The 25068-nt window shown below is 42.6% G+C and overlaps 1 protein-coding gene across 1 annotated transcript in view; it reads right to left on the bottom strand.

Moving 5' to 3' along the window:
• The window catches only part of snd1 (staphylococcal nuclease and tudor domain containing 1), a 163606-nt gene that overhangs the window by 49374 nt on the left and 89164 nt on the right, over window positions 1-25068 (bottom strand). The window contains exon 17 of the mRNA XM_017706457.2: window positions 8015-8203. Within this exon, the coding sequence (XP_017561946.1) occupies window positions 8015-8203 (189 nt within the window). The remainder of the gene's footprint in view (window positions 1-8014; window positions 8204-25068) is intronic.

Genomic DNA, 25068 nt, shown 5'->3' with positions numbered 1-25068 from the left:
ATATATATATATATATATATATATATACACATACACAAATAAAAAAGGAAATACAGATGCCATCCTAGGACATGCAAAGAGTGGCAGGCACTGGTTTATCCTGAACAGACATCTGTCTTGTGAAACCCCTAGATACATCTGCCAGGAAAGACAGAATCAGAATTATTCATGCAAACTTGGGAAGGGAAACACCACACCGCCATCAGTCTGTGCTTTTCAATTTGAAACAATGTGGGGGGGGGGAAGACTATGCAGGCTCTAGAAAATGGTCAAGGGCTTCCACAGGATTGCACCGGATGACGGTTTATTTTTAAATAGGGCTCAGAAAACCCTTTTGCAAGACCACCGCTCAGGCAAGCCTTAGAAGTCAGAGAGGGGAAGCAGTTATGTAACAAACTAATGACATACATTACCTTAATACACTATGCTAACTCTGTGTCTCCTAGTGACACGGGGGATTACGGATGGATCAAAACAAAGGTGGCATGGAATGCAATTTTGAAGCAATTGCGAGACAATGAATTACAAACAGTAGTGGGAAGGATCAGGTCTGTGGGTGGGAGCTGGTGTGTAACTGTGGGCATGGTAAAACATGCCCATATGACTGGAAAAAACTGGATAAGAGCAAAACACTTAATAGACTGTTGCCTAGTGTGGACCAAAAAATGCAAAAAGTACAGACCACCACAGATAGTAGTTATGAGTCAGAAATAAAAATCAAAGTTCTGTTTGTGGTTTCCTCATTAACTCCCTTGTAAAAAGTTGACAGTAAGATTTTTTTTTAACTGCGTTAAATAAAAGCAGACCATCATTTGCTGCAGAGTCTGAGATTTGAGGAGGTAGGAACAGGAGGTTTCTTTTAGTGTGGACGTTGTGTACCTCTCTATGAAAAATGTTTTGAGGCTTGATGCCCCTAAGCATTAGCTTGAGACTTTAAGGTGTCTTTCCTGCAGGGACTCTGGTGTTCCTCCATGGCTCAGCTCCTGCAGTGGTGAGGTAGGAGAGGCAGAAGCCTCAGGAGAGAGCTGCCATGTCTAATTGGATAAGTCTTCCTGTGATTCAGTGTGTCGTTCCCTGTCTGACACAGCCTGCCCTCCATTTGTTAAATTAGAAGGCAGCAATGACGGGGTGTGAGGAATGATTTTATATATATATATATATATATATATATATATATATATATATATATATATATATATATATATATATATATATATTAAAAAAAAAAAATCACCCGCTGCCCCTTTCGCTATTAGTCTCAATTCTCTCCTAATGCAATTTACTACCACCCCCCAAAATAGAAAGACAGTTACAGAGAGAAATAGAGAGAAATAGAGAGAGAGAGAGAGAGAGAGAGAGAGAGAGAGAGAGAGAGAGAGAGAGAGAGAGAGAGAGACACACAGAGCAACAGAGAGCGCGACAGACAGAGAAATACAAAATACAAGAGGGGGGAAAAATAAAAAAGACACAAAAGGCTTTTCTTTGGAAAACCAAATTGCAAATTAAGCACCTGAAACTTCAGGCCAGCAGGCATTCACAGTTCCTCATCAAGTCTTCAAATAACTTTAACTGAGGAGGATTTGAATTATTCCGCTGCACGCTTTGACATTGCCATGGCGACAGCCACTGCCAAGGCTTGATCTTTGAGTGGGAAAATAAATACATTATATAAAAAGCTTCAGACTTAATTGAGGGTGCTTTGTCATGAGTGATAATAGAACGCATTACATATTCCCATGCTCAGGCAATCTAGCTGTCAGGATTTAATTATCATCTTCATCATCAGAATGGATAAGAGGGACCTTTAATCAAAAAACATTGTCCAACAACAAGAGTAGAAAAAAATTCCACGATTTGAGAGATCAATGCTTTCACCCCATCATCTACCACTAAAATTACGACTTCTTTAATTCAGAACTGATACTACAGAATGACAAGAATGCACATGATTAATAGGCAATACCATTCAGGGTATACTATAACCCTAAATGAGATAAATGGAAGGAAATCACTTCATCTAGCTACCCCTAAAGCTCCAATTATCTTAATTCATCTTTAGCGCTCTCTTGTTTAGCCAGGTGTGTAAAGGGCTGACTCTGCAGTAACCTATGCAAGACTGGCCCTCTCTGCAGAATAGACCCAGCTCCTCAAAAAGTAAGACGTCCTCAGAGAGCCGCAGGGGCCTATGATCAGGCGCTAGAATCACTCAGGCTTTCAAAGCAGGAAGTATAATCTTTTGATAGTCTGGATCGTTGAGAAACTGAGGAAAATGGCTCAGGCTATTTAGCCAATCATTTGTGACTGTTAAGCCGGCGTTGTAGGTGTGCTGCTCTCAGACACTTCCCCCAAAATGGTTGGACTGAAGAGGTGACGGCAAGAGAAAGGGGTGAAACAGGATTATACTTCAATCAGCAGCCCTCAAGGACACGCTTTAACTGAATGTCAAAAGCAGCCACGTTGAGCCTACAAGAACCTGGGCAGGCACAGATCTGAACAGAGCTGGACATTTGGACAGTGCAAGAATTTACAAACCTACTGCAGTATATTCACAAAGCACTGCAGTCACACTGCTCAGATCATAAAGCACAGACTTAGTTCTGTAAACAACCTAATATAACCCTGTATGATTCAACTGACCGTCTGCAATATAACTAACTCAACAATCCATGCATAGCAACCATCACTAGGCATCAGATTCTCACTCAAACGCAGGCAGATTTCTCAAAATAGTGTCTTGGCTTCAGAGACAGAGAACATGATGAAAGTTTAATTTATATGAATACTTCACAAGTAATGCAAAAAAACCTTTTTTTTAATAATCATTCTTAGCAATGACATTTAGAAAGCAATTACATTTAGGAAGTTGTGCTCTATAGGTTTACTGGGCCTTTTTCTGAAAGTCTAAATACCCATTCAAATGCCCCTAAATTACCAAATGAACAATGACAAGCAGACAGAGGTCTCTAAATACTGTCTTTGATTTTCTTGTCATTTTAACGTTGAGGATACAGTACTAGCTCAAACTGTTATTACTGAATGCATGCCCCCCTTTACCTAGTGCACAGGCTGTACTACAACAAATGTATGTTCATGTGTCTACTGGGGTTGCACTGTGGTCTACTTTGCAAAGTCTATAAAGTCTAAATTAGGCTTCTGATGCATGCAGTCCCTTAACAATGCATGGATAAAAGCAAAGACCACGAAACTATGCAATGAAAGTGAAGAGTATTTGGAAACTATCTGGAATATACTTGTCTTATTCTGACAAATTAGTTGTGAAGTCTCTTACTTGAAGAACTGAATTAGATACAACAGTGACAGATGGTCAAATAGTACAAATGCAGAGGAAAATACTCTAAGCAAGAAAAAGGCAGAATGAGGAAGGAATGGGCATGGATCCATAGAGTGGTAATGATTATGTTGAGGACTGTAATCGGAAGTTTCAAAAGGCCAGTCCTAGCCTCCGCACTAGAAACTACACGCCCAAGATGAAGCTGATCTCTCTCTACAAAACACTGTTAAGATTACACAAACGGGTGCTTGAAGGAAAGCTGCTCCTCTTCATTAATTTCGTCATAATTGGCCAATGATAATTATCTGCATGTTTGTTAATGGTGTCTGTTGTTAGATGGGAGAGCAGACGTTGGCACAATGTTTGAGATCGCTGACAACTGTTCTGTTGCAACCTGGTTGCCAAGCAACAAAGAGCATGATTGAGTCTCTGTGCAGCAACTGTTTACAATTTAGGGAGGTTTTAGCGCTGCATCTGCATGATTTGAGAAGAATGCATCAATGGTATCTTCTCAATCTTGAGGTAAACTGTTCAAAATGAGCAGCTGATGAAAGTGGAGCTGGCTACAGCTGCTTCAGACTGCATGGATTTGATGACTTTCTCCATCACGTAGACAGAAACAAAAGACTGAAAGACTGGTGATAAGTTTTAGAAGAAAATTAAACTGAATGAAAACACTGACACTGAATGAACATACTATTGAGACGCTACATAAACTAAAGAGAATTTCACTGTGCTGTTGTCTGAAAACCTGGGTCTCCTTGCTTTAAACAAGCGTTTCTCCAATCTTAATCCTCTTCTCCTTGATGGCTTGTCTCCGAGTCATCACTGGAGGTCAGCTGAGATATGTCTTTTCCTCTCCCCGCACTTTTTAAAACAGGCGAGAGCCTCACGCGCCATTTCAAAATCAGAGAGAATGGCTTAATGAGGACCATGCATCCTTAGAGTCCCTTTCATTACTGAATATCTCCAAACAGGACACCTGACACAGCAAGGCACTAATACCTCTACTAACGCCGCTGGGGGAGCAATAAAAAGAAAACGTAACACTACGTAACACCAGACATAAATGAATGCTGAATAAAACTGAAAGGTCAGCGTAAAAGAGTGACAAAGATTTCAGCCTTTACCACTTCATCCCTCTACTACTGCTGAAGGGTTATTTAACCCCAAGACGCCTGGGGCAGGCGCGAGAAGCGGGGCAAGCTGGACACAGAGCCTCTATTCTGGGAAAAGAGCAGGCCATGTTGCTGATCTGTTCCACTCAGGCCTCAGCAGTTCAAACTCAATCTCGTCAACATGGCCTGCCGTGCTGGCCTGTCCCCTCTCTGCAGCCATACAGCCAAAGGGAGAGAGAGGCGATTGGCCAAGCCAAACTTGTCTCCTTTAATTCACCCGGCTTTGTCTCACCAAGTCAATCCCACTCGCTGAGGGAACGGTGGCACAGGAACTGAAAGGGTCAAACTGCATGTGAGGCGTCATTCAACAGCCACCAAACACTGTGTCCAGAGAGGTGACATGGAGACGGGGTGAGGGGTGTGTGTGCGTGCACGCATGTTTGCATGCGTGTCTCTCTGAGGGAGTGTACACAATTGTGAGTGACTTTCTGCTGCCTCAACGTAGAATCAGAAAGCAGATGCAGAAATGCACACTTCAGGTTATTTTCAGGCACAGGTAAATCAATGAGACAAGAGTTTGATATACGTGTCCAAACACAAAAGGTTATTCACAGTTATTCATGCCAGGTTCGGTGTGGTTCAGGCATCATTTCTCAAATATTTGGCAGGTTTTGTACGGGACCAAATTTCACAGCTGGGTTTCTTCCACATTTAACAAACTGTGATTTATTTCTGCATTAGTCTTTTCTACTTACTCTTTTCTTCCCCTTTTATTACTTTCAACAATTTTCTATATAATATGTAATACATCCACAGAGGTTCACAAGAGCTTATGTACAGTTTATCCAAAATACAAAGGAAGAAAAAACAGGATGCTGTTCAAAAGCACTGACTGATTAGTTCTGGATAGGTGTAATTGTTTTAATGTTTTATTCGATGATGGAGCCTGTCACTACACTGCTGCTGTTGCTGAAGCGACAGAGCTGGTGCAATCATGAACATGAGCCAACAATTTCCATTTGGCAGTGGTCGATTTCGAGGTTAGCCGCTGTTAGAATGCATTCAGGCTACATTTGGATTCAGACCAAAATTTAAGTTCTGATTAAAGATCTGGTCTAGGAGTCTTAGATTGAAAAAAGAGATGTGCCCAGGTGATTAATTCAGTCCAGTAACCCAACCGCCTGCCCACTGGATCCCATCCCATCGGCACTGTTTCAGTCAATCTCTGAGGACCTACCGCCCTTCATCACGTTTCTCATCAACAAGTCCTTGGCATCAGGTGAAGTTCCATCAACTTTCAAGACTGCAAGTGTACTCCCCATCTTGAAGAAACCCATGCTCGACAGCTCTGATGTCAACAACTGCAGACCGGTATCACTTCTTTCTTTCCTTTCAAAAATTCTTGAACGTGCAGTCTATAATCAACTTTCTCTCTCTCACACAGAACCAGCTCCAGGACCCCAACCAGTCTCGCTTCAAACCAGCACACTCTACAGAAACTGCCCTCATCGCAGTGACTGAGAACCTCCAATCTGCAAGATCAGCCAAACTATCATCTGTCCTGATCCTTCTTGAGCTTTTGACACAGTCAACCATATGATCCTTCTGGACATCCTCACCAACCTTGGAATCACTGGCTATGCATGGAAGTGGTTCAAGTCCTATCTGGAAGATCGCTCTTATCAGGTAACATTGAGAGGGTTCACATCCTCTCAATACAGGCTCTCCACTGGTGTCCCACAAGGCTCGGTCCTGGGTCCTCTTCTCTTTTCTCTTTACACTAGCTCTCTTGGTGATGTAATATCTTCTCATGGCTTCTCTATATCGCTGTTATGCTGATGACACTCAACTAATGTTTTCTTTCTCACCCTCTGATACACAGGTTTCCAGTCGCATCTCGGCATGCCTGTCTGACATCTCTTCATGGATGGCAGCTCACCACCTGAAGCTCAATCTCAGCAAGACTGAGCTGATAATCATCCCTGCAACTACAGGTCCTCATCATGATCTTGCAATCTCATTCGAGAACTCCCTGATTGTTACATCTGTAGAGGCAAGAAGTCTTGGTGTGAGTCTGGATGGCCAGTTATTCTTTCTCAACTCACATCGCAAACCTGACTCGGTCATGCAGGTTTCTCCTGTACAACATCCGAAGGATCTGACCCTTCCTCACCCAAGAGGCCACCCAGGTGCTAGTGCAGTCCTCTTGTCATCTCCAGGCTTGACTACTGCAACTCACTCTTGGCTGGTCTTCCCATGCAGGCCATCAAGCCTCTGTAACTCATCCAGAATGCGGCAGCACGGCTCGTCTTCAATCTGCCCAAGTTCAGCCACGTCACCCCACTGCTGCGCTCCCTTCACTGGCTCCCTGTAGCTGCACGCATCAGATTTAAAACCCTAATGCTGGCCTACAAAGCCAAAAATGGACCAGCCCCTACCTACCTGATGGCAATGGTGAAATCTCAAACTGTACCATGAACCCTTCGAGCTTCGAGTACAGCTTGACTTGACCCGCCATCCTTCAAGGTGCACGGAAGACGAGCGTCGAGAATGTTCTCCGACTGGCACCCAGGTGGTGGAATGAACTCCCACTCTCTATTCGAACAGCAGAGTCTCTTGCTGTCTTCAAACATAGACTGAAGACTCATCTCTTTACACAGCACTTAAATGAGCATTGAACTATAAGCTGCACTTATATGTATTTTATTGTATTGCACTCTGTATTGTAGTTTATTGTATTGTATTTTATTGTAATTGTATTGCGTTGAATGGCACAGAGTTCTGTGTTCAACTCTGTTCCTTTTTCTCTTTGTGTCCGCAGTGACATTTTGTTTCTAGCAGTATCTGAGCTCAGGACTGTCTTTTTCTCTAAGGTATTGGTAACTAGCAAATATACTTTCTCTAGATTGACAAAGCACTTCTTGTAAGTTGCTCTGGATAAGAGCGTCTGCTAAATGCTGTAAATGTAAATGTATTCAAAGAGAAAGGCCGAGGCAGACTCTGTTGCCTTCAGCTGTAGATCATAATGATATCAGCATGAGGCCCTTCTTTTCTCTCTAGGTGATGTGAGTGAGGCATAGAGGACAGAAGAAACAGCTGGCGAGGCCATGTTTGACCACCAGGCCCATCGCTTTCCTTCACCCGTTGGAGCCATAATGAAAATGGAGAGTGAGATTGGGATCACGGCGAGAGCTTCATCAATCAAAGCTCAGTGGAGAAAAACAATAGAACCGGCTGATCGAGCCAAATCCACAGCCTTGTTTCACCACACACAGACCCCCCCACCAAGGTACACACTCGTTCCAAAGCTTTGCGTTTGTTCGGCACCCACTGTTCCTGGCATTTGAGTGCCCGTGTGTACAGCCTGAATTAATGCGACATGACAACAGGTTTGTTGTCCCAGTCCCAAAATGGGCTGGATTTTAGATGACTGGGACTGGCCTCTGCTCCCCAGGAGCACAGCTGATAAACATGAGACCACGCTGATTAGCACATTCCTACTGATTAGATCTGATCTAACAAATTTGCTTGCAAATCTGGTCTCATAAAAACACCAGACCTATGATAAGGGTGTTTGTGTACATTCTCATACATACACACTTACCTTATCTTTCCTTTGCCTGGCCACCTCCTCGGCCGACTGCAGGGTTTTGTAGTAGGCGCTGCGCTCGGCTGTGAAGTGGACCTTGGAGAGAGAGTTCTCCACCAGAGCCACAGACAAATTCACCCCCTCGATGTGGAGCCAGCCTATGAAGTTCCCAGCTTTATCCATGCTCTCAACCTCAACCTCCACCTGAGAGAGAGAGAGAGAGAGAGAGAGAGAGAGAGAGAGAAAGAGAGAGAGAGAGAGAGAGAGAGAGAGAGAGAGAGAGAGAGAGAGAAGAAGAGAGAAATGAGAGTTAATGTAGTGTGTATCAGGGATTAGTCAGGAGATTCCATTACAGCATGAAGAGAAGAGGCCCTAGTCTTAGACAAATCAGTGAAAGAGACTCAGTTTTTATTGATCACCCACCAGACTTTTGCCCATGGTGGCAAAGGGAGCCTCTCTTACCCACACATACACAAGGTGACTGTCAGCGAATCGCTCATCTTCGTCGCACAATTAAACATTGAGTCGGGCTTCAGTCAGGAGCTAACTTTAGCCTGACATTTTCAATTAAAGCACATGCATGCACGCACGCTAACCTTAGACTGACATTCTGAATTAAAGCACACACTCAGGAAACACAGACCTCTAATACACCACATTTGTTTCAGAGTGATGGTGTTTACTGGCAAGCAATCAGACATGAGGACAAAAGGTCTACATCTTTGCAAAAAGTACAGAGGAAAAAACTGCACAGCCTCAAGTAGCCTCAAATTTCAGATGACATTTCTTTAACGCTGATTTCTGAGTCTCTGCTGTGCAATAAACCCTGGTTTTAGAGCACAGCTTCCCAGCCTTGATCCTGGAGTACTTCAAGAAGTGCTTGTTAATAAGATAATTAATTGTATAGGGTATTGAGAGCTGGGTAAACACTAAAATGTTCTGGGCAGGGGAGAACTACAGGACCAGAGTTGAACATTTTCTAGAGGGATGAAATGAACGCCAGCAACAGCATCATCATTAATAGTAGCAACAAACAGCTCAATGGCGTTTCATGGCGTTTGCTAACTAATTCCCCAGATGTACACATGTAGCTGCTCCAAAGCTGCAGAGGATTATAAAAATGCATATTAGCTATTATACACTATGACATCTATAGCATTTTCCCCCTGACAAACCTCTTAGAAATCAAAGTATGATGTTCGTCATGTCTGGAAAAAGCAGATAATATGCAAGGAAGAAAACTGCAGTATCAGGAGAAACTGTGGGGAACATGAGCGCATCTTTGGACGGGAACACCAAAAACAAAACCTGCCTGTCGTATTTGCCACTCTTCTCTTAAAGAATTCTTAGTAGTTTTACAGCAAGCTCAAATTCTAAATGCTAGCTTAAGCTAACACTGTTCCCTTCCTGGAATTTGTTGGGTCCGACATGCTGGTGTTTGTAGAGGCAGCACCGTCTGCTGAGAAAGCAGTGGGACCCATCACACCAATTCAGATTCCATGCTGTTCAAATTCAAAATTAAGATTTCCAATCACCAAATTTCCTTACAGAACAGATGAGTATGAGAAATCCAGAGACCGTTACAGCTGTTGCAGCCTTCTGCATTATTTTTTCCACAGCTGAAGCAGAAAATATCTTTACATCTAAGAAGACTGAATACGCTCTAGCAGGGGCAAATCAGTAAGACTGAGATTAATAATCTACTGACCTATATAGTACTGGCATTTCATAAAAGTGAGAAACAAACAAACAAAAAAAAAGATAAAGAATCACATTAAAAAATCCTATAAAGCCACATCAAGAATTTGCATCATTTCATCAACTAGAGCAAACTAAACCACCAACAGCTAATCAAAACTTGCTTATTTAAAAAAAAGGCAGCCCAAACTGCTTACAGTCCCACGGCTGTTCATCACTTTTTTGTGCTCCACACACTTACGTGAAACAAACCCAATTTTGAGAGTATGCTTTAGGGTAGACATGGGAACAGACAGGTACTGTGGAAAGACACTCCAGGAGTCAAGCGATTAAGACTGGGCTGTTCAGCCCCTCGGCCCCCTGGGAAATCTGCTGGGAATTACTTGTGAGGCTGAGCCAGCGAACGTGGAGAAAGTAAAAAGCTTTTTAATGAGGGCATAATCGCCACTTTGATTAAACACAAGCATGACAACCAACTTCACATTATTGGGACAAACAAACACACTTCCCACTTCACTGCCAGCTAATGGAAGGCTAATGTGCTCCCCTCAGAAACGACAGCCCTCCTGTTGAGTCTGCACCCTTAAAGCTTAAAGTGCACACTAAACCGTACTTGCTAAACCAGTGGTGGACAGTAACTGAGCAAATGCAATTCGTTACTGTACTTAAGTAGTTTTTCTCGTGTATCTGTACTGAAGTTTTTCCATTTTGGGCGACTTGTTACTTTCACTCCACTACATTTCAGAGTCTAATATCCGACTTTTTCCTCCTACATTTTGAGAAATCTGTCGTTCCTTTTGGTTTCTGTGTGTATAAAAACGTAACGTGTCAAAACGAAAGAAGCGCAAAGCCAGAGCACCAATCAGGGCCCAGCGGTCACTTTGTTTAGAGCTGGTTTTGACCTGTTGGTCATACCGACCCAGTGCAGCACGCGGTTCAACGTCAGCGCAGCAGCGTAAAACTTTGGGAGAGTCTGTTCAACATAAATGATGAACTAACCTAACTTTGTGTAAATAGAGCACAATATAGAAATATGTCCACATATGCAGTCGAGACTGACGCGGCTTTTTTCTGAATTTCTACAAACACCATTTCATTTTATAGTAAATGAGTTTGGGCTGGTTTATGTTTATGAACAGACGCCTACAGATCAACATAGTATAGTATGCCTTCAGTGTTTGTGCTCATGATAATTTTAATAGACATCAGTGTCGGACAACATTCTAACAACATTCTATTAAAAGATCGGTTTACCAAGAGTGACAGTAGTATATAGTATAGCGTGACACTACACTATAGAGTATTTTCTCCTCAAATGAGTTCATGAAGCGAGTCTAATTACAAAAATCATAATAGGACAGTCATAATCAATCATTAAGTACATTTACTTTCAATAGTTAAATACATCTGAACGCAAATACTTCAAGTGGAGGTCTAAACAGAGGAACTTCTATTACTGGAGTGATATTTTACCCTGGGTGTCTCTACTTTAACTCAAGTACATGATGTGTGTACTTCATCCAGTACTGTTCTAAACCATAGGTCCTCTAGCTGCTCTTAATTAGATAAATATCAGCCCGGGTGATGGTTTTAGTGAGCCAGTCAATGACTGAACAAGAAAATGAGAAAACTGATATGGTGCATCAGACTGATGGTGACATATGGCATTCTGGGCAGAGAGACTTAATTCACAGGCTTATCTTAATACAAGGTCACACTCATCACTGCACACTGGAATTCTCAGAAAACGCCAAATAACTTTCATAAGCCGTTGTATTCGTTTTTGCAATTACATGAATTTAATCTGGACACAATAACGTGAAACCCTAATATCACATTCTACTTCCCTACAATTCTATAAGTAGATTGAAATGTGAAGCTGAAAGAAAGTGTAACTAAGGATCCATTGCACCCTTTTCACACACAATCTATGAATTATTACAGAAGGGACTTTACTGCAGCCATGCTGAAGGCCCAAGACCACTGAAGGAGCTGTGAAGGAGCTTTCCTAATCATTTAGTGAATATAAACTTTAATCAGTGTGACTGACAAATGACTCGGTCTGGTCTGATATCCCCCCCATAAACAGCTGAAATTTACATGGATAAATGTGCCCATTTAGTGAGCAGGGAAATGACTGCCGTGTTAAAAGCACTGGGAAAATGCAAGTCTCACTCAAGACAGTGACGGGTGGGGGTTGGAAAGTTAAAGAGAAAGAAAGGGAGGGAGGGGACAAAGAGGGGTTAAAGGAGGAAGCACGTATGCGCCCACTTTGTGTCCCAGGCCACTTATTCTGAATAACACTTGCTGCACAGAGCTAGAAGGAAATAGAAAGGAAATCTGATTAACACTTGACAACGTCACTGATTCCAGAGTGTAACGAGAACAAACAGTCCCACTGAGGTACATCAATAACACATCAGCACACTGGAATATCACGCAGGCATAGCGGTCATCGTAGTGTTACTTTATGACCCTTTCTCATTCACACAAACCCATCCTCTCTTGGCCCTCACCCATGTCAAACACTCCTCATTATGTAGCAGGGCAGCATGCTGAAGCAGCAGCTCAACATTCCGTCATTGTGTCTTATGAAAGTGTGGAGCTGTGCTGTTGCGGCTGATGGCAGAGAGAAAGCGCGAGTAAGAGAGAGAGGGTGGGGTGTTAATATGGCCTATTGATCAATGCTGTGCTTGCCACTGCCCCATGCTGCTCTAGGCCTAGCACCACCTGCATACTCTAGCTGCTGTCAGTGCTGCTCAAGCAAGCAGCAACAGCTAACAGCAAATTTCACACCTCCAGAGCTAAACTACACAGACATGCTCAAAAACGTCCCGTGCAGTGCTCGCCACCTCGTCCAACAGGAAAACACGTTGGCACAATAGGGGCAGGAGTAGTCTCCTGAACGGTGCACAGATGGCTTCCTCTGGAGGCTTCACTAGAGCCAAGATAGCTCCCTGAGGAGGAAGCTTTTGAGCCAATATGGCTCCCGGTGGAGCACAAATGGCCTCCACAAGAGTGAGAAATGCAATACTGGACAAATTAGGAAAAACACCCAGAACATCCCAAAGAGCTGTTTAAAATCCATCTTGCTTCTGAAAAATATGAAAATCGCATAACACTTCACACGGAGGGTGGGCTGAGGAGTTGGACATAACGGGCTACAATTGGTGGGAGTAAGGGGTGGGTTACATGCGTATTTTAAGAGCACAGACGGAAAAGATTTCAAGTAGTGAAAATAGTCTAAGGTTCAGTCCTACTGTCGGGAGACTGGAGACCAATTAGTGCAGTCGAAGTCCATAAAATAAAACTGCAGCTTTTTAGAGCCTATTTTTAAGTATTGCACTTACAGTGCACAGCATCTCCAACTCAAACCCCAGAAAATAATGTGTACTGTGACAATGTCTGCTCTTTTTGCCACACTGCCCACCCCTGGACAGTGGTACTCAGGATCAGGGTTGAGATCTACTGTTGTAAAATAATGATAATAATAATAATAAAAAAAAAAAAAAGTGTTTTAAAACAGAGGTTCAACAAAACAGCAAAGACCAGCAAATTTCCTGCCTACCAACATGCTCTTTTACTGCAACATTAACTTTAGGATAATCCGTGTCAACCCCTTTTGAACCTTCACCAATTCCGCCTTCCTTACACCATTCCTGCAAACAGATATACGCACATACTTTTGTGCTGCAGCTCTCCCTCTCTCTGCTCTAATCAGCTGCCACAGTCAGTACTACACACATTCTAAATCTGCTTTTATGGCAGGGCCCAATTACTAGAGGCCTCTCGTTCATATGTCGTCTCTTTCTCGCTAGAAGCCCATCATGACCATAAAGGGCGGTGAAGGAATGGAGCCAAGCACAGAGAGCGTAGTCTGTTTTGATTCTCTGATGTCACATGAGGATTCATCTTGCGCCTCTAATTTGCAGATGTAAGCACCACTTCCAAACGAATACCAAGCAGGCAGGTTGCGGTGGTGGCTGGGCTGCAATGTCCTCATTCGTTTTCATTAAACGGCAACCCCTCTATGAGTAATGTAACCTGCCATGGCGCTTGAACCATAATGTATAATATTATAATATTAAAGGTGGAAGGGGAGGGAGAAGGGAAGGGAGGGAAAAAAAAAGACTGTGAAGCATTTCATCAACAAAAGGTACAGAGGGTTGTGTCATACTTGCAAATCAAGTGATGGGAGAGACTGTGTGTGTGTGTGCGCGCATGCGTGCGTCAAAAGGAACAGGAGAAATGCACGTTGTTTCAGCACTAACACAGTGTGCTGAAAAGCCAACGAAGATGGGCAGGTAAAGGAGGGAGATCTGACACTCCACTCAGAGGATGAAGCTTGGTGTGCGTGCGGCTCTGGTGTGAGAGAGAGGACGAAAGAGTAGGAAGGAGATAAAAACACAGTTTACGGCTGTGATTTAAGCTCGGCGCTGGCTGGTCCAGAACACCTGTGCAAGCCTAGTCTAATCACACGCCTTTACACAGATTAACTTGCATTATCAAGCAGAGGAGTCAGCCAGAAAAGCATGCTGCATCGTTCACATGGGGCTCAGCCTACTGCCGGATAAACAGAGTGTCACTGTATGACAGTGTCGTTCTCTCTCTCTCTCTCTCTCTCTTCCCATCACACAAACTTCTGCTGAATCAGGACTGGTCCCCTCCTTTATGAAATCGCTGTTACAGCTTCTTGTATAGGGGGAAAAAAGGATTTGAGAATAGTCTACTCTCCTCACTCCCTCACTCCTCACTCCCCTAAGAGTGGCCCCATTGTTGTTGGCCCCAAAATTGTCCATAACTTAGCAAAGTAGGGAAAATTATCAACAAGCGATGCAATTTTGGCAGATTAGGGTTACTGAATGACTTCCATTATGATGGGCTTAGTATGTTATACCAATTAAAAAAAAAAAAAGATCAATCAGGCTGCGTCTGCCAAAAGAATGTCCATAATGATGTATGTGAAATAAAATGGCACATGCTCATTAAAAAAACAACGCAAAACAAAAGTGCATCGATTCACTCATAACTGGCCAGGTGTATGTTATGTCTATGTTAAAGCAAGCAGTGACAATTCTCTCTCATGTTAGGAAACTGCTTCATCTCCGGCAGAGCTGAGACTGGCTCTAGCCAGGCATTGTGTTAATACTGTTATTAGGTTTGCCAGCACAGCTGTGAGGGTCGACAGAGCTGATGGAGTCACAGTAAGAGGACATCTTAGTCTGTGTGTATGTGTGTGTGTGTGTGTGTGTGTGTGTGTGTGTGTGTGTGTGTGTGTGTGTGTAAGCTTCTGTGTACCTGCATTTATTTTACTTCACCGAGTGGAAAAGGGGGAAATTAATAAAGTAGGTATGTATCGATACCGGTATCGGTTGGATATTGTGCTCAATTACTTGTGCTTTTATACAAACCTTTTGATACCAGCTGATATCAAGTGATGTAAGCTGAGTGTACACTACTGCACCAATGAACAAGCGACTCAATCTGGCAGAGAAGGCGGGTCTGTGTTACTGACTCTGTGGAGGTCTGATAGAAAGCCGTCGGATCAGTTCAAACATTTTGCTTTTGGCAGATTTGGCCAAATCTACACTGTACGTGTTTAAAACAGGCTCTAATCACAATCACAGCTGCTTTTCCAAATACGGGTGATGACACAGGCCAGCTAAACAGAGGTAGAAACGTCGACATTTGCTACCAGAGTCTGTGCATGTTGACCTTACTCTGTTTGAATAGAACAGCAAGGTATAACCGTTAATACAGTCATTTTCTTTGTAAAATAGGCTGTAGAGAAACTACTGCCCTAATGGACATGTCACTGCATTTTAGCTTCTGTGCAGTGTGTGTTAGCAGCACTACTCAGTTTTACACTGGAATTACGGGGCTACGAACACTGCATGATATATTGTTATTGATTTAAAGGCAACAAAGGCTCTTTCCTCTTTTAAATCTGACAAAGACTTTTCCGTTTAATGCACTTTTCTTCCTCCTCCTCCTCCTCATAGTTTTTTTGTCCTGCCCATGCTACGTGAAGCGACCTTGGGTTTGTGAAAGGTGCTATATAAATGTCATTTATTATTATTTATTATAACAAAACAAGCTAAAAAAAAAATATTCAACACAGGTGCTACTACTGTTTCAGCTACAATAAATGCTTAAAATATCTAAACAGCCCTTCTAAAAAGAGAATTTAGTTACTTTAAGGTGCACCCATTGCTGACACAGGCATTCAACTGCACACAGAGCTTGCATAACCTCCATAGAATGCACTGCCGGTAACTAAAGAACATTCAACAGAACGGGACACTCTGGAGCCTAACTAACAGTGCTCTGGAGCTGCACAAGAGCCTAATGTTGCATTTAGTTGCTGGTGCTGAATAAGCCACCAGTCCATGGCCTTAAAGTGGTGGAATACTGGCGATGCCATGGTGACAGCACCTCCTGCAAAAATGATTACAAAAGAGCTTAAAGCAAAAGCTGGGAAAAGTAACATCAGCTGACTTTTTGACAGGACGTTCTGCTGACCACTGAGCTACGCTGTCATTGCAACTTGCAGAATTTCCTTCCGCTGCTCCACTGACAACAAAAGACCATCCACTTTGCCCTCAACCACCTCAATTTAAATGCAGTCTAAGATTACTATGTCCAATGCCAAGTGGAGTTTAGGGGGCATAAAGTCCACCAGCTTTTGGGCTTTGACGCAGTAAAAATGAATTCTCTGAAATAGCACTCTATCCAATAAATTTGGAATGAGTTGGAGGGGCATTTGTGAACATCAGGGTCTGAACTATTGCTCCTGTGGCTGAATGCAATCAAATCCTCACAGTAATGTTCCAAGATGTAGTATAAAAGCTCCCCAGAAGAGTAGAGACTGTTACTAAAACAAAAGGTTTGCAAATACTCTTAACACCTTCAATTGTATAAGAAACATTGAATGTACAAACCTTTGGATGGAGCATATGTTAACTGGCTGATACTGAGATCATCAGAATGTCTTGCTTATATAAGATTACAGTGCAGTTTCAGTTAAGCGTGACAAGCATGCATCTTGCACACAGTTGACATCTGCAGTAGAGGTGTCCATTATATATATATAAAAAATAGATACAGTGTAAAACTAAAGAAGTAAGACACCAGACTTGTCTTGGCTGACTGACAGTATTTTAAGGTGAGGGGAGAAAATTGAGCAACTTTTGCCAAATGATTCCATTAACCAGCGTGTGCTTCACACCATCACCATCCACCCACACGGCGCTCACTGCTCATTACCTGATCGACATGTTTGCTATGAAAAATCAATGCTCTTCTCTTGCACACAGATGCAGAGCAGAGAAAAATGACTGGGAGGGCAGCAGTGGCACTTAACCTCAGGTAACCATGGTTACCCTGTCAAAACGCAGCGTCCCGCGGCACCATCTGCGTGGTAAATAACTAGCGTGTGCAAGAAGCAGCGGGAGCTGGGCGCTGCTACAACAGATGGGCTTCATGTCACAGCCCATGAGTCTGGGAGTGCAAGAAGATCCTCTGCTAACTAAAACTTGAGCTGATGGTACCTGATTATACATGCTTAAGCTCAAACACAAAAGAATGACCTCGATGACCTTCATTAGAAATAGAAAAACGGAAACCAGTCTTTTAGGTTTAACTGACTGAATGCTAAAAGTGCATCACCAAATTCAATACAAGAGGCTGAACATTAGATCAATTGCTGGATTAAAGCCCATATATTAGACCAAATGTACAATTATACAAAGGAGTACAGATCTACTCAACTGCTATTTCATGACAAGAATCACAGTCATGCCATGGAATCCACGGTGGATCTATGTAATAGACAGCCTAAAAAAGGAAGCAATTCATCGACCCTCTAATGTCCGTTTCGAATGTGAAAACAGTTAATGAGGCCTTTAATTAAAGAAAGTGTCTGTTGAGAAAAATAAGGACAGAAAATAGATCTAAAATCAACAACATCCCTAAAGTTAAATAAGGTAGTGTTTTCTGTGTAGCGTAAATCAAAGGCTCATTTCGAGGACAGTGTGTGTCCATCGATTGAGCGGAATAGCATTGGCCTTTTTTCTCCCTGTGTGTTGAGCACCTCTCATAAAGGGAAGCAGTGATGTGCTTTGTTATACAGCACTCTTCAGTCTGAGATCACGGTCTTATAGCACACAGCAGGCAACTGCATTTCACCCCTGAGAAAGCAGCAGGAGGGATGAGTGGGCATGGTGGCGTTGAGGTGACAGGAATTTAAGGAGAGCTTCATGATTAACTCAGAGGAGCTAGGCCTATGCCCGGTGTTGCTTAACCTAGTTATAGTTACCCAATACATACGTCCAAAATTTTGCAGACACCTGCTCACCCAGCATCTCTACTGAAATCAAAGCCATCAAGTTTGTTCTCCCGTTGCTGCCTCAAAATCTTTTGGAATAGCTTAACACTAGATGTTGAAAATTGATTTGGATTTGGTCACATTTAGCCAGCCACAAGAGCATTAGCCAGGTCGGGTATCAGGTGTTGGATTATTAGATCAAGAAAGCCATTATAGCTCTTTTCAAAGATAGTGAATCAAGCTCAATCACTCCAGAGAATACAGTTTCACTGCTCAGCCCGATTTTGGAAATAACTCTATACTAGCTATTAGTTCAGTTCTATATGACTAGCCATGGTTTTACCAATATTGGCAAACATGTTGCCAATAAGATGCAAAAACACACACACACACACACACACACACACACACACACACACAAACAAAGGCATTAGGCATAGTCTTTTAGCTGAATAAAGGTTATGATAAAGTGACAACACTTGCATGAACACAACCCAATGGCAAGGCAAGAGAGCATGTCTTTGCATTAAAATATTCTAAAGCGACATTCAGAGCTTGCAACAAGCAGTAAACTTCAATAAAACAAATAAATAATAAAAAAATAAGTAATTTATTAAAAACCTGACAGTGTGGTTTAAATCAGAGGAGACAGGAGATTGTGCTTCTGAACACCAAGAAAGAATCAGGAACGGCACTGTAAACAGTGATGTGGGGTTTCTAACTGTTTCTAACATGCAGTAAAACGTCTGATTCTCAGAGCACGGAGGACAAACAAGCGCAGCCTGACCTCTGTTAGACACTCTTGGGGTGTGTTTGCAGGCGGTAACATTTCACTGCAACTCCTCAGAGCTGTTTTTCTCGGGACAGGACGCATGCACGCACGCATGTCAGTCAAAGAAGGCGAGTTGAGAGCAGGTGCACTAAGGTGAGCTCATCAAATAGCTTATAGAGTGAATGCATCAGTGTCACAAAACTGCTGGTCTAAACCAAATCTTTCAACGGCAGAAGTCCAATTATTGGCAAATGCATGCAGAACCCCAACCATTCACCCACACACAGCACTCACACACGTGTAACACTACTCTCACAAATCACTGGCTTCCCCATTACTGTCTTTTTCTCATCAATATATTATTGACAGAGGAACAAAATGAGCCTCTTCAAGAACAAGCTGGGAGGAGGGAAAAAAAAGTCAGGAGCTTCGTGAGCATAACAAAGCCCACTCGTTTCGTGCGTATAAGAGGCTAAATTACCTGGCAGCCAAGAGATGGAGCAGTGGATAAAGTGAAAGTGTTGTTCTAAAGAGGGAAGACCCATCTATCCCCCATCCACATATAGGAAGGAATAGAGAAAAGAGCAAGAGAGAGAAAGAGCAAGAATGAGAGAGAAAGACCAAAAAAAGAGAACGAGGGCGAGCAAGAGAGAGAGATACTGACTATTGTTACCCAGAGTCTTTAAGAGCGAAGAGGGCCTTTTTTGATATCAGAGCATCTCTTTGACTGGCTTGGAGAAGCAAGATCAAAAAGTATGTGCTGTCTCACTGGGGAATGCTGGGAAGTGATATGAAACTTAACCTGCTTCCTCTCCCACTTCTCCTTCGCAAATGAGTATGGATGTTGACACAGCTATTACAGCACCTCCCGAAAGTGTCCAATTAAAAGACAAACTGGCAGTGTGGTTGCACTTTGATGTACTGCTCTCTTCATAAAGCTGCATTCCACAGGGTTTTTCACACTGGCACCCAGCTGGGGGTGCAAGGGAAGCAATTCACACTCGCACTGACTCAACGTACTGTCTCTCAAGGTAATGGGATGTATGGTCTGGAAGAACACTTGAGTGGGTAAGGCGGCAAAAGATCACCATGACAATGCTTCTGGATGCTGGTGTGCAAAAGTCACATGTGGGAGACCAAATATAAAGCCATTAACCTAATGCTTTCCATAGAGATAGTCAATAGTGAGTCGATGAACCTTCAGACAGAGGCTGTCACCCACAAGGCTTGGAAGAGCAATCAATTATGACAGAATGCTTGTTATTTTGATCCCAATCTATTACAAGGACAGCAATTCTCCTGAACTAGAAGAAAAAAATAAGGACGTTGTTCAAACCCACTACAACATTTGCCTTGTGTGTCTCTTGTTATGAATATCAAAATAGTAGTACAGTATGCTCAACCAGCAATTTCAAGGAGAGCCCTTAATCACCACAAGCAAACTCTATTTGAAATCCACAGAGCCCAGCTGAGAGAGGATGTCGCTCAGTAATGAAAGAGCTAAGCGTGTAATGAGGCACCATATCCTCCCTTAAGCCGGTCAATCTCTCCCAGTACAGGGAGCCTAGGAGGGAAGTCATAACAGTGACCAACAGAAGAAAGATCAATCACCTCACTCTTCAGTTCCTGGGGCCCCTACATCATTCTCTTCCTCACCCTCTGGGAGCTCTGATCAGGACGGTTTGGCCTGCCCAGAGGTCAGACGTCCCACACTGCCTATTCATCCATGTATGTGATTATACTGAGAGAAAGTGATCCAAAGATAACGCAAGCCTATGCTCATGAAGGCCATGTTAAAAAGGGTTGCAGACAAATATTGAAATGATTTTTGGGAGCCTGCTCAGGGGTAATGAACGAGGACAGTAGAAGTGAATGTATGTGGAAAGAAAAGGTTGATTGGATGAGAAAACCTGTAAGACGTTGGTCGGGTCCGCAACGATTGAGAAGGGCTCTGGATGGACTCTTAACAGCCTGGTTATTAAAATCAATAACAGCAATAACTGTAATCCATCTCCTTCTCGCCACGCTCTGTCCCAGATCAATGCATATTGAGCTACATTTGTAATATTGCTAATATCGCACATAATTCCCTTGGCAGAGATGGGGAATTAAGGCTGCCAGTGGAGAAGTGTGCACGTGTACCCATGTTTGCTGACAGAACACTGATGTCGGAGTATGTAAGCTTACTCCACAAAACTGTCAAAGTATGCTACAGGGGAAATCATCACGCATGCTGTACTGACCACCAGCAGTGGTGATGAAACTGTTCATTCTGTTGCTTAAAAGCATGTAAGTCAGCTGTGCAAGGTAGGGTTTATAACGAGAACACAGCCTTGAAAAGTGATCCAAAGAGCCGTCAAGCCACATTGAACATGTTTAAGGGAAGAGAAAGATTTGAAAGAGTATTAAGCTACATTACTCCCCAATGTGTCACATTCCCATAGAGTCAATACACACACACACACACACACACACACTAAAGCAAGACATTATAAATCCATTCCATTGTCAAGATAACCCGACAAAGCATAAGGGGGGGGGGTTATGAAGTGGGATCATTAACAAACTATAAGAGGCCACAACTTTATGTTAAAGGATGCACAAACATGGGAAATTAGCGCTATTCTAAAGGGAGCCTTCCTTCCTCATTTTCGCCCTCAATAATTTTACAAGAAAATAATAACGTATTGTCATTTCCATGATGCAAAAAATACTCTATAAAACATCCACAAAAAATTTCAGAATCTATATTATGTAAAACCAGACTTACGTAAGGTACTGATGAATAAAACAACAAGAACTATTAATGACAATTGATTCAAATTTCTGAGTGCTGGTGTGGCTTGCAGGCCACTGACTGGACTAAAGCAAGCTTATATTGCATCCCTTGACACCCCATACAAAGAATGAAAGAAAAAAACCCAAAACAAAAACAAGAAGGTGGATAGAAGAGACAATCTGGGTAAAAAAAAACTGTTTCCATAGCATCAGAATGACATTTTCCACTCTGTGAGGCAGTTATCTAGCCTTCAGTGAACTCTGGGGAGACTAGAGGCAATCATAAGCAGCCCATCATCATTCGTCCTAACCCCCTCACTTCCAGTGACACGGAGAACGACATGCCATCCAATGTCACTCAAAAAGCCATTTCTGTTCTCCAAGACCCCTCTGACAGACAACAGAGAAGGAGAAAAAGATGGAGAGGATGAGGGGCAAAAAGGATGAAAAACTACATGCCATTTTTCCCAGCTTAGGCCTTTTTGACAGTTTTGAACAAGGGAAGCCTGTGGCTGCTGTGAAAGGGTCTGAAATTACGGCCAGAATCCAAAATTATATGCTGCGTATAGGTGTGAGAAAGTCTGAACCATTTGGGATAATCTGAATTTCTGCATGGAAATTAGAAGTTCTTTTGTAACTCTTACAGACTTGAAATCCAGCCAATTTTCTTCTGAGTTCTCTAGCATCTCTCTGATTTGGCCATATGCACAAATCTGGTCAAACTAAATGTGCAGGTTTAAAAGTGGGACGTTCTTCAAATTGTGTAGATTTGGGCAGGACATTCACACAGTCCTTCCACCAATTACTTTAACTGCTGAAACCAGTGCTTCCTAACCAAAAATGATCAATAAGGACAGAGAAACATAAAAGCTGTGTTATGTCTTGAAACTTTTGGAATCTAGTAATGCAGAAATCCATATTATTCTAAAGGGTTCACAAACATTCTTAAATCCCATATTTAGTCCTTTTGGTATCAGAATGCCTAAATCAGGTAGTGGAAATGTAGCTGTCTTCTGCTGAAGTGGTCAGGTGACTGACCCATACATGTATTTTCATGTGAAACAGTATTAGGAGAGTCTCTGAGCTTGATGATCGGTGCAAGGTGTTTGAGGTATGATCAATCTTTTTTAATGATGAGTTGTACTTACTATGACTACAGACACGAACAGAAAAGGTCAAATTTCATTTCAGGTTGACTTCACACTTCCGTTGATAATAACAGTACAAGCCAGGAACAGTCATCTTCTGTGGAAACCCAATAAACCTCCCAAAAGGGGTTGAAAGAAAGAGCATCAAAGGAACACAGAGGGAAAAGAGGGGAATAAGAACTCCAGCGAGCGAGGGGAGTCAGTCAGTCTTGGGCCGCTGAGGTAATGGCGTTTTAAGAGGCCTTGTTCAGACAGCTGAACAGCGGCATCCATGCTCTCTAATCAAATCAGTGAGAAGTGTGGCGTCGCACAAATGAGATTACAACATCTGTGTCTCCCTCCCAGGCCAGGCCCCAAAGGCAGCCAAAGAGCACCAAGCTGGGCCATCACCTCAAGCTTTGGTGGTAACGATCTGCTCCCTTATCCCTCCAGTCCAATAAACTGACTATTCCAAACTAATGCATGTTAGCAGCTATAAGAAAACTGTACGGACATCCAAGAGTGAGTGATGGGGCAAAAACCAAAGAAGTTTCACGATACAAAATATGAATCATATTTAATTTTCTGAGGCTTAATAAGGAACTAGGAATAGAAAAGGAAAGCAGGAAAACAGTTGTGCTGTATTTAAAAAGGCTGTGATTAACTGAGTATATTAAGTTACTACATACTAGTTGCTATGTACACACTAATTGATCTAAATCTCTACTATGTAAGCATTTCTTTATGTTCTAGAAGTCCTAAAGATACCAACAATAAAAGAAACGAACGCAGCTACAACGTCAGGATAATCATATTTCCATAATGAATCCACTTAAGACAACTTAATGGTGTCTCCCCAATCCCGACCAAAGAACTGTAAAGACAAGCCAAAGAAAGTGATGCCAATGTCATCACTTACTTTATCTAAGAAAAATGAGGCCAATGTCACTGCCCTTGACAGAGACTAGGTTTAATTTGGTCATCATACGGCATGTCCAAAGATCGGTCAAGGCCAACTTGCGTTTTCCTTCAGACCATGACATCCCAAGGACAGCCGATACTCAACTGCAGAAGAAAAATTAACTTCACTGGTGACTGCTCCTCTCCTCTGTCTGTGATCTGATCTAAATGACTGACGATGATAGAAACGAGGCCATGCTTCCAAACATCTACATAATGATGAGGCATGGGAGAGAACACGATGGGAAAAATGTCCCCCATCCCATCCCCCAAGACTGCTGAATGCACAGATGCTGCTAATCAGCAGACTACCCAGGATGAGACACAGACTGACATGCAAATTGAGAGCACGCAAATGAGAGGAAAGAACAAGCTCTTACAAAAACGGAACAAATCAAGAACCCTCAAAGAGCTGGAATGTTATGGGTAGAAATCTGGTGGCAAACACACAATTAAAGGAATTTAGAGATGGTCTATTTGAAAAGTGAGATCAGACCAAAGAGGCTCACACAAAGGAAGTCACAGCAACAGCCATATGGCTGAAATTCTAACACCTGCCAGCTCCATATTTTCTCACATAGGATTCCCTCTGTCACACTGTGGGTACCTGACCTCAAAAAGACATCTGCCGATATTATCACTTATAAAAGTGTATTGATGAGCTTAGCTGGCTTACAGTTACGCAATGCAGTAGTTTCAAACCTGAAGTAATCCCCGATCTCTGATGCCTTCAAGTTAATAAGAGAGTAAACACTCTGTAGTGTCACACTCAGAGAATGACTGTCCTCTCAGCGGAGAGCCCACTATTTGCTTCATCTGATGGCTCTGATCAAATACAGCTGGATATGCTGGAGCTCGCCAAGCTGAAATCATTTTCAAATCAGGTACAGTAACCCACATCATTTTTCTGACCTTTTCCAAAACACTGATTACAAGCAAATGAGAGACAGCAGAGGAGAGAGTAAGAGAGAGCTTTTAAACATGTGCCACTCACTGATAAAGTGCCTTTTACACGCCAGGTGCATTTGTGGAGCCCCACTCCCAATTAGGCAGAATGAGGTGAACCCAGAGGCTGGTGGGGGGACAAGAGCCTCAGCCAAGCATGACAGCACACTGCAGCAAGTCAGGCATCCGCCACAACTTTGCGCATTCAATGTGAAGTCATTTATAGTCCTAACAACTTTAAGGAAATTTATGACAACCATTTAGAATGAAAAAAGAGGGGAAAAAAAAAAAAAAAACTTGACGTGGAGCTTCACGATAAACGAGCCGGTGATACCGACAAGACACTGGAGTCAGCAAACTCGGGCAAACTCAGCATCTCATTGTGAATACCAAACACAATAGCTTTGTCTCACCCTGGGCAATTAACAATGGATGAGCCTAAATGAACTCATGAACTATTAAT

This window comes from Pygocentrus nattereri, chromosome 11 (genome assembly GCF_015220715.1).
Source record: "Pygocentrus nattereri isolate fPygNat1 chromosome 11, fPygNat1.pri, whole genome shotgun sequence".
In the NCBI taxonomy this organism is placed as follows: domain Eukaryota; kingdom Metazoa; phylum Chordata; class Actinopteri; order Characiformes; family Serrasalmidae; genus Pygocentrus; species Pygocentrus nattereri.
This window is presented reverse-complemented; position numbering and strand designations above follow the sequence as displayed.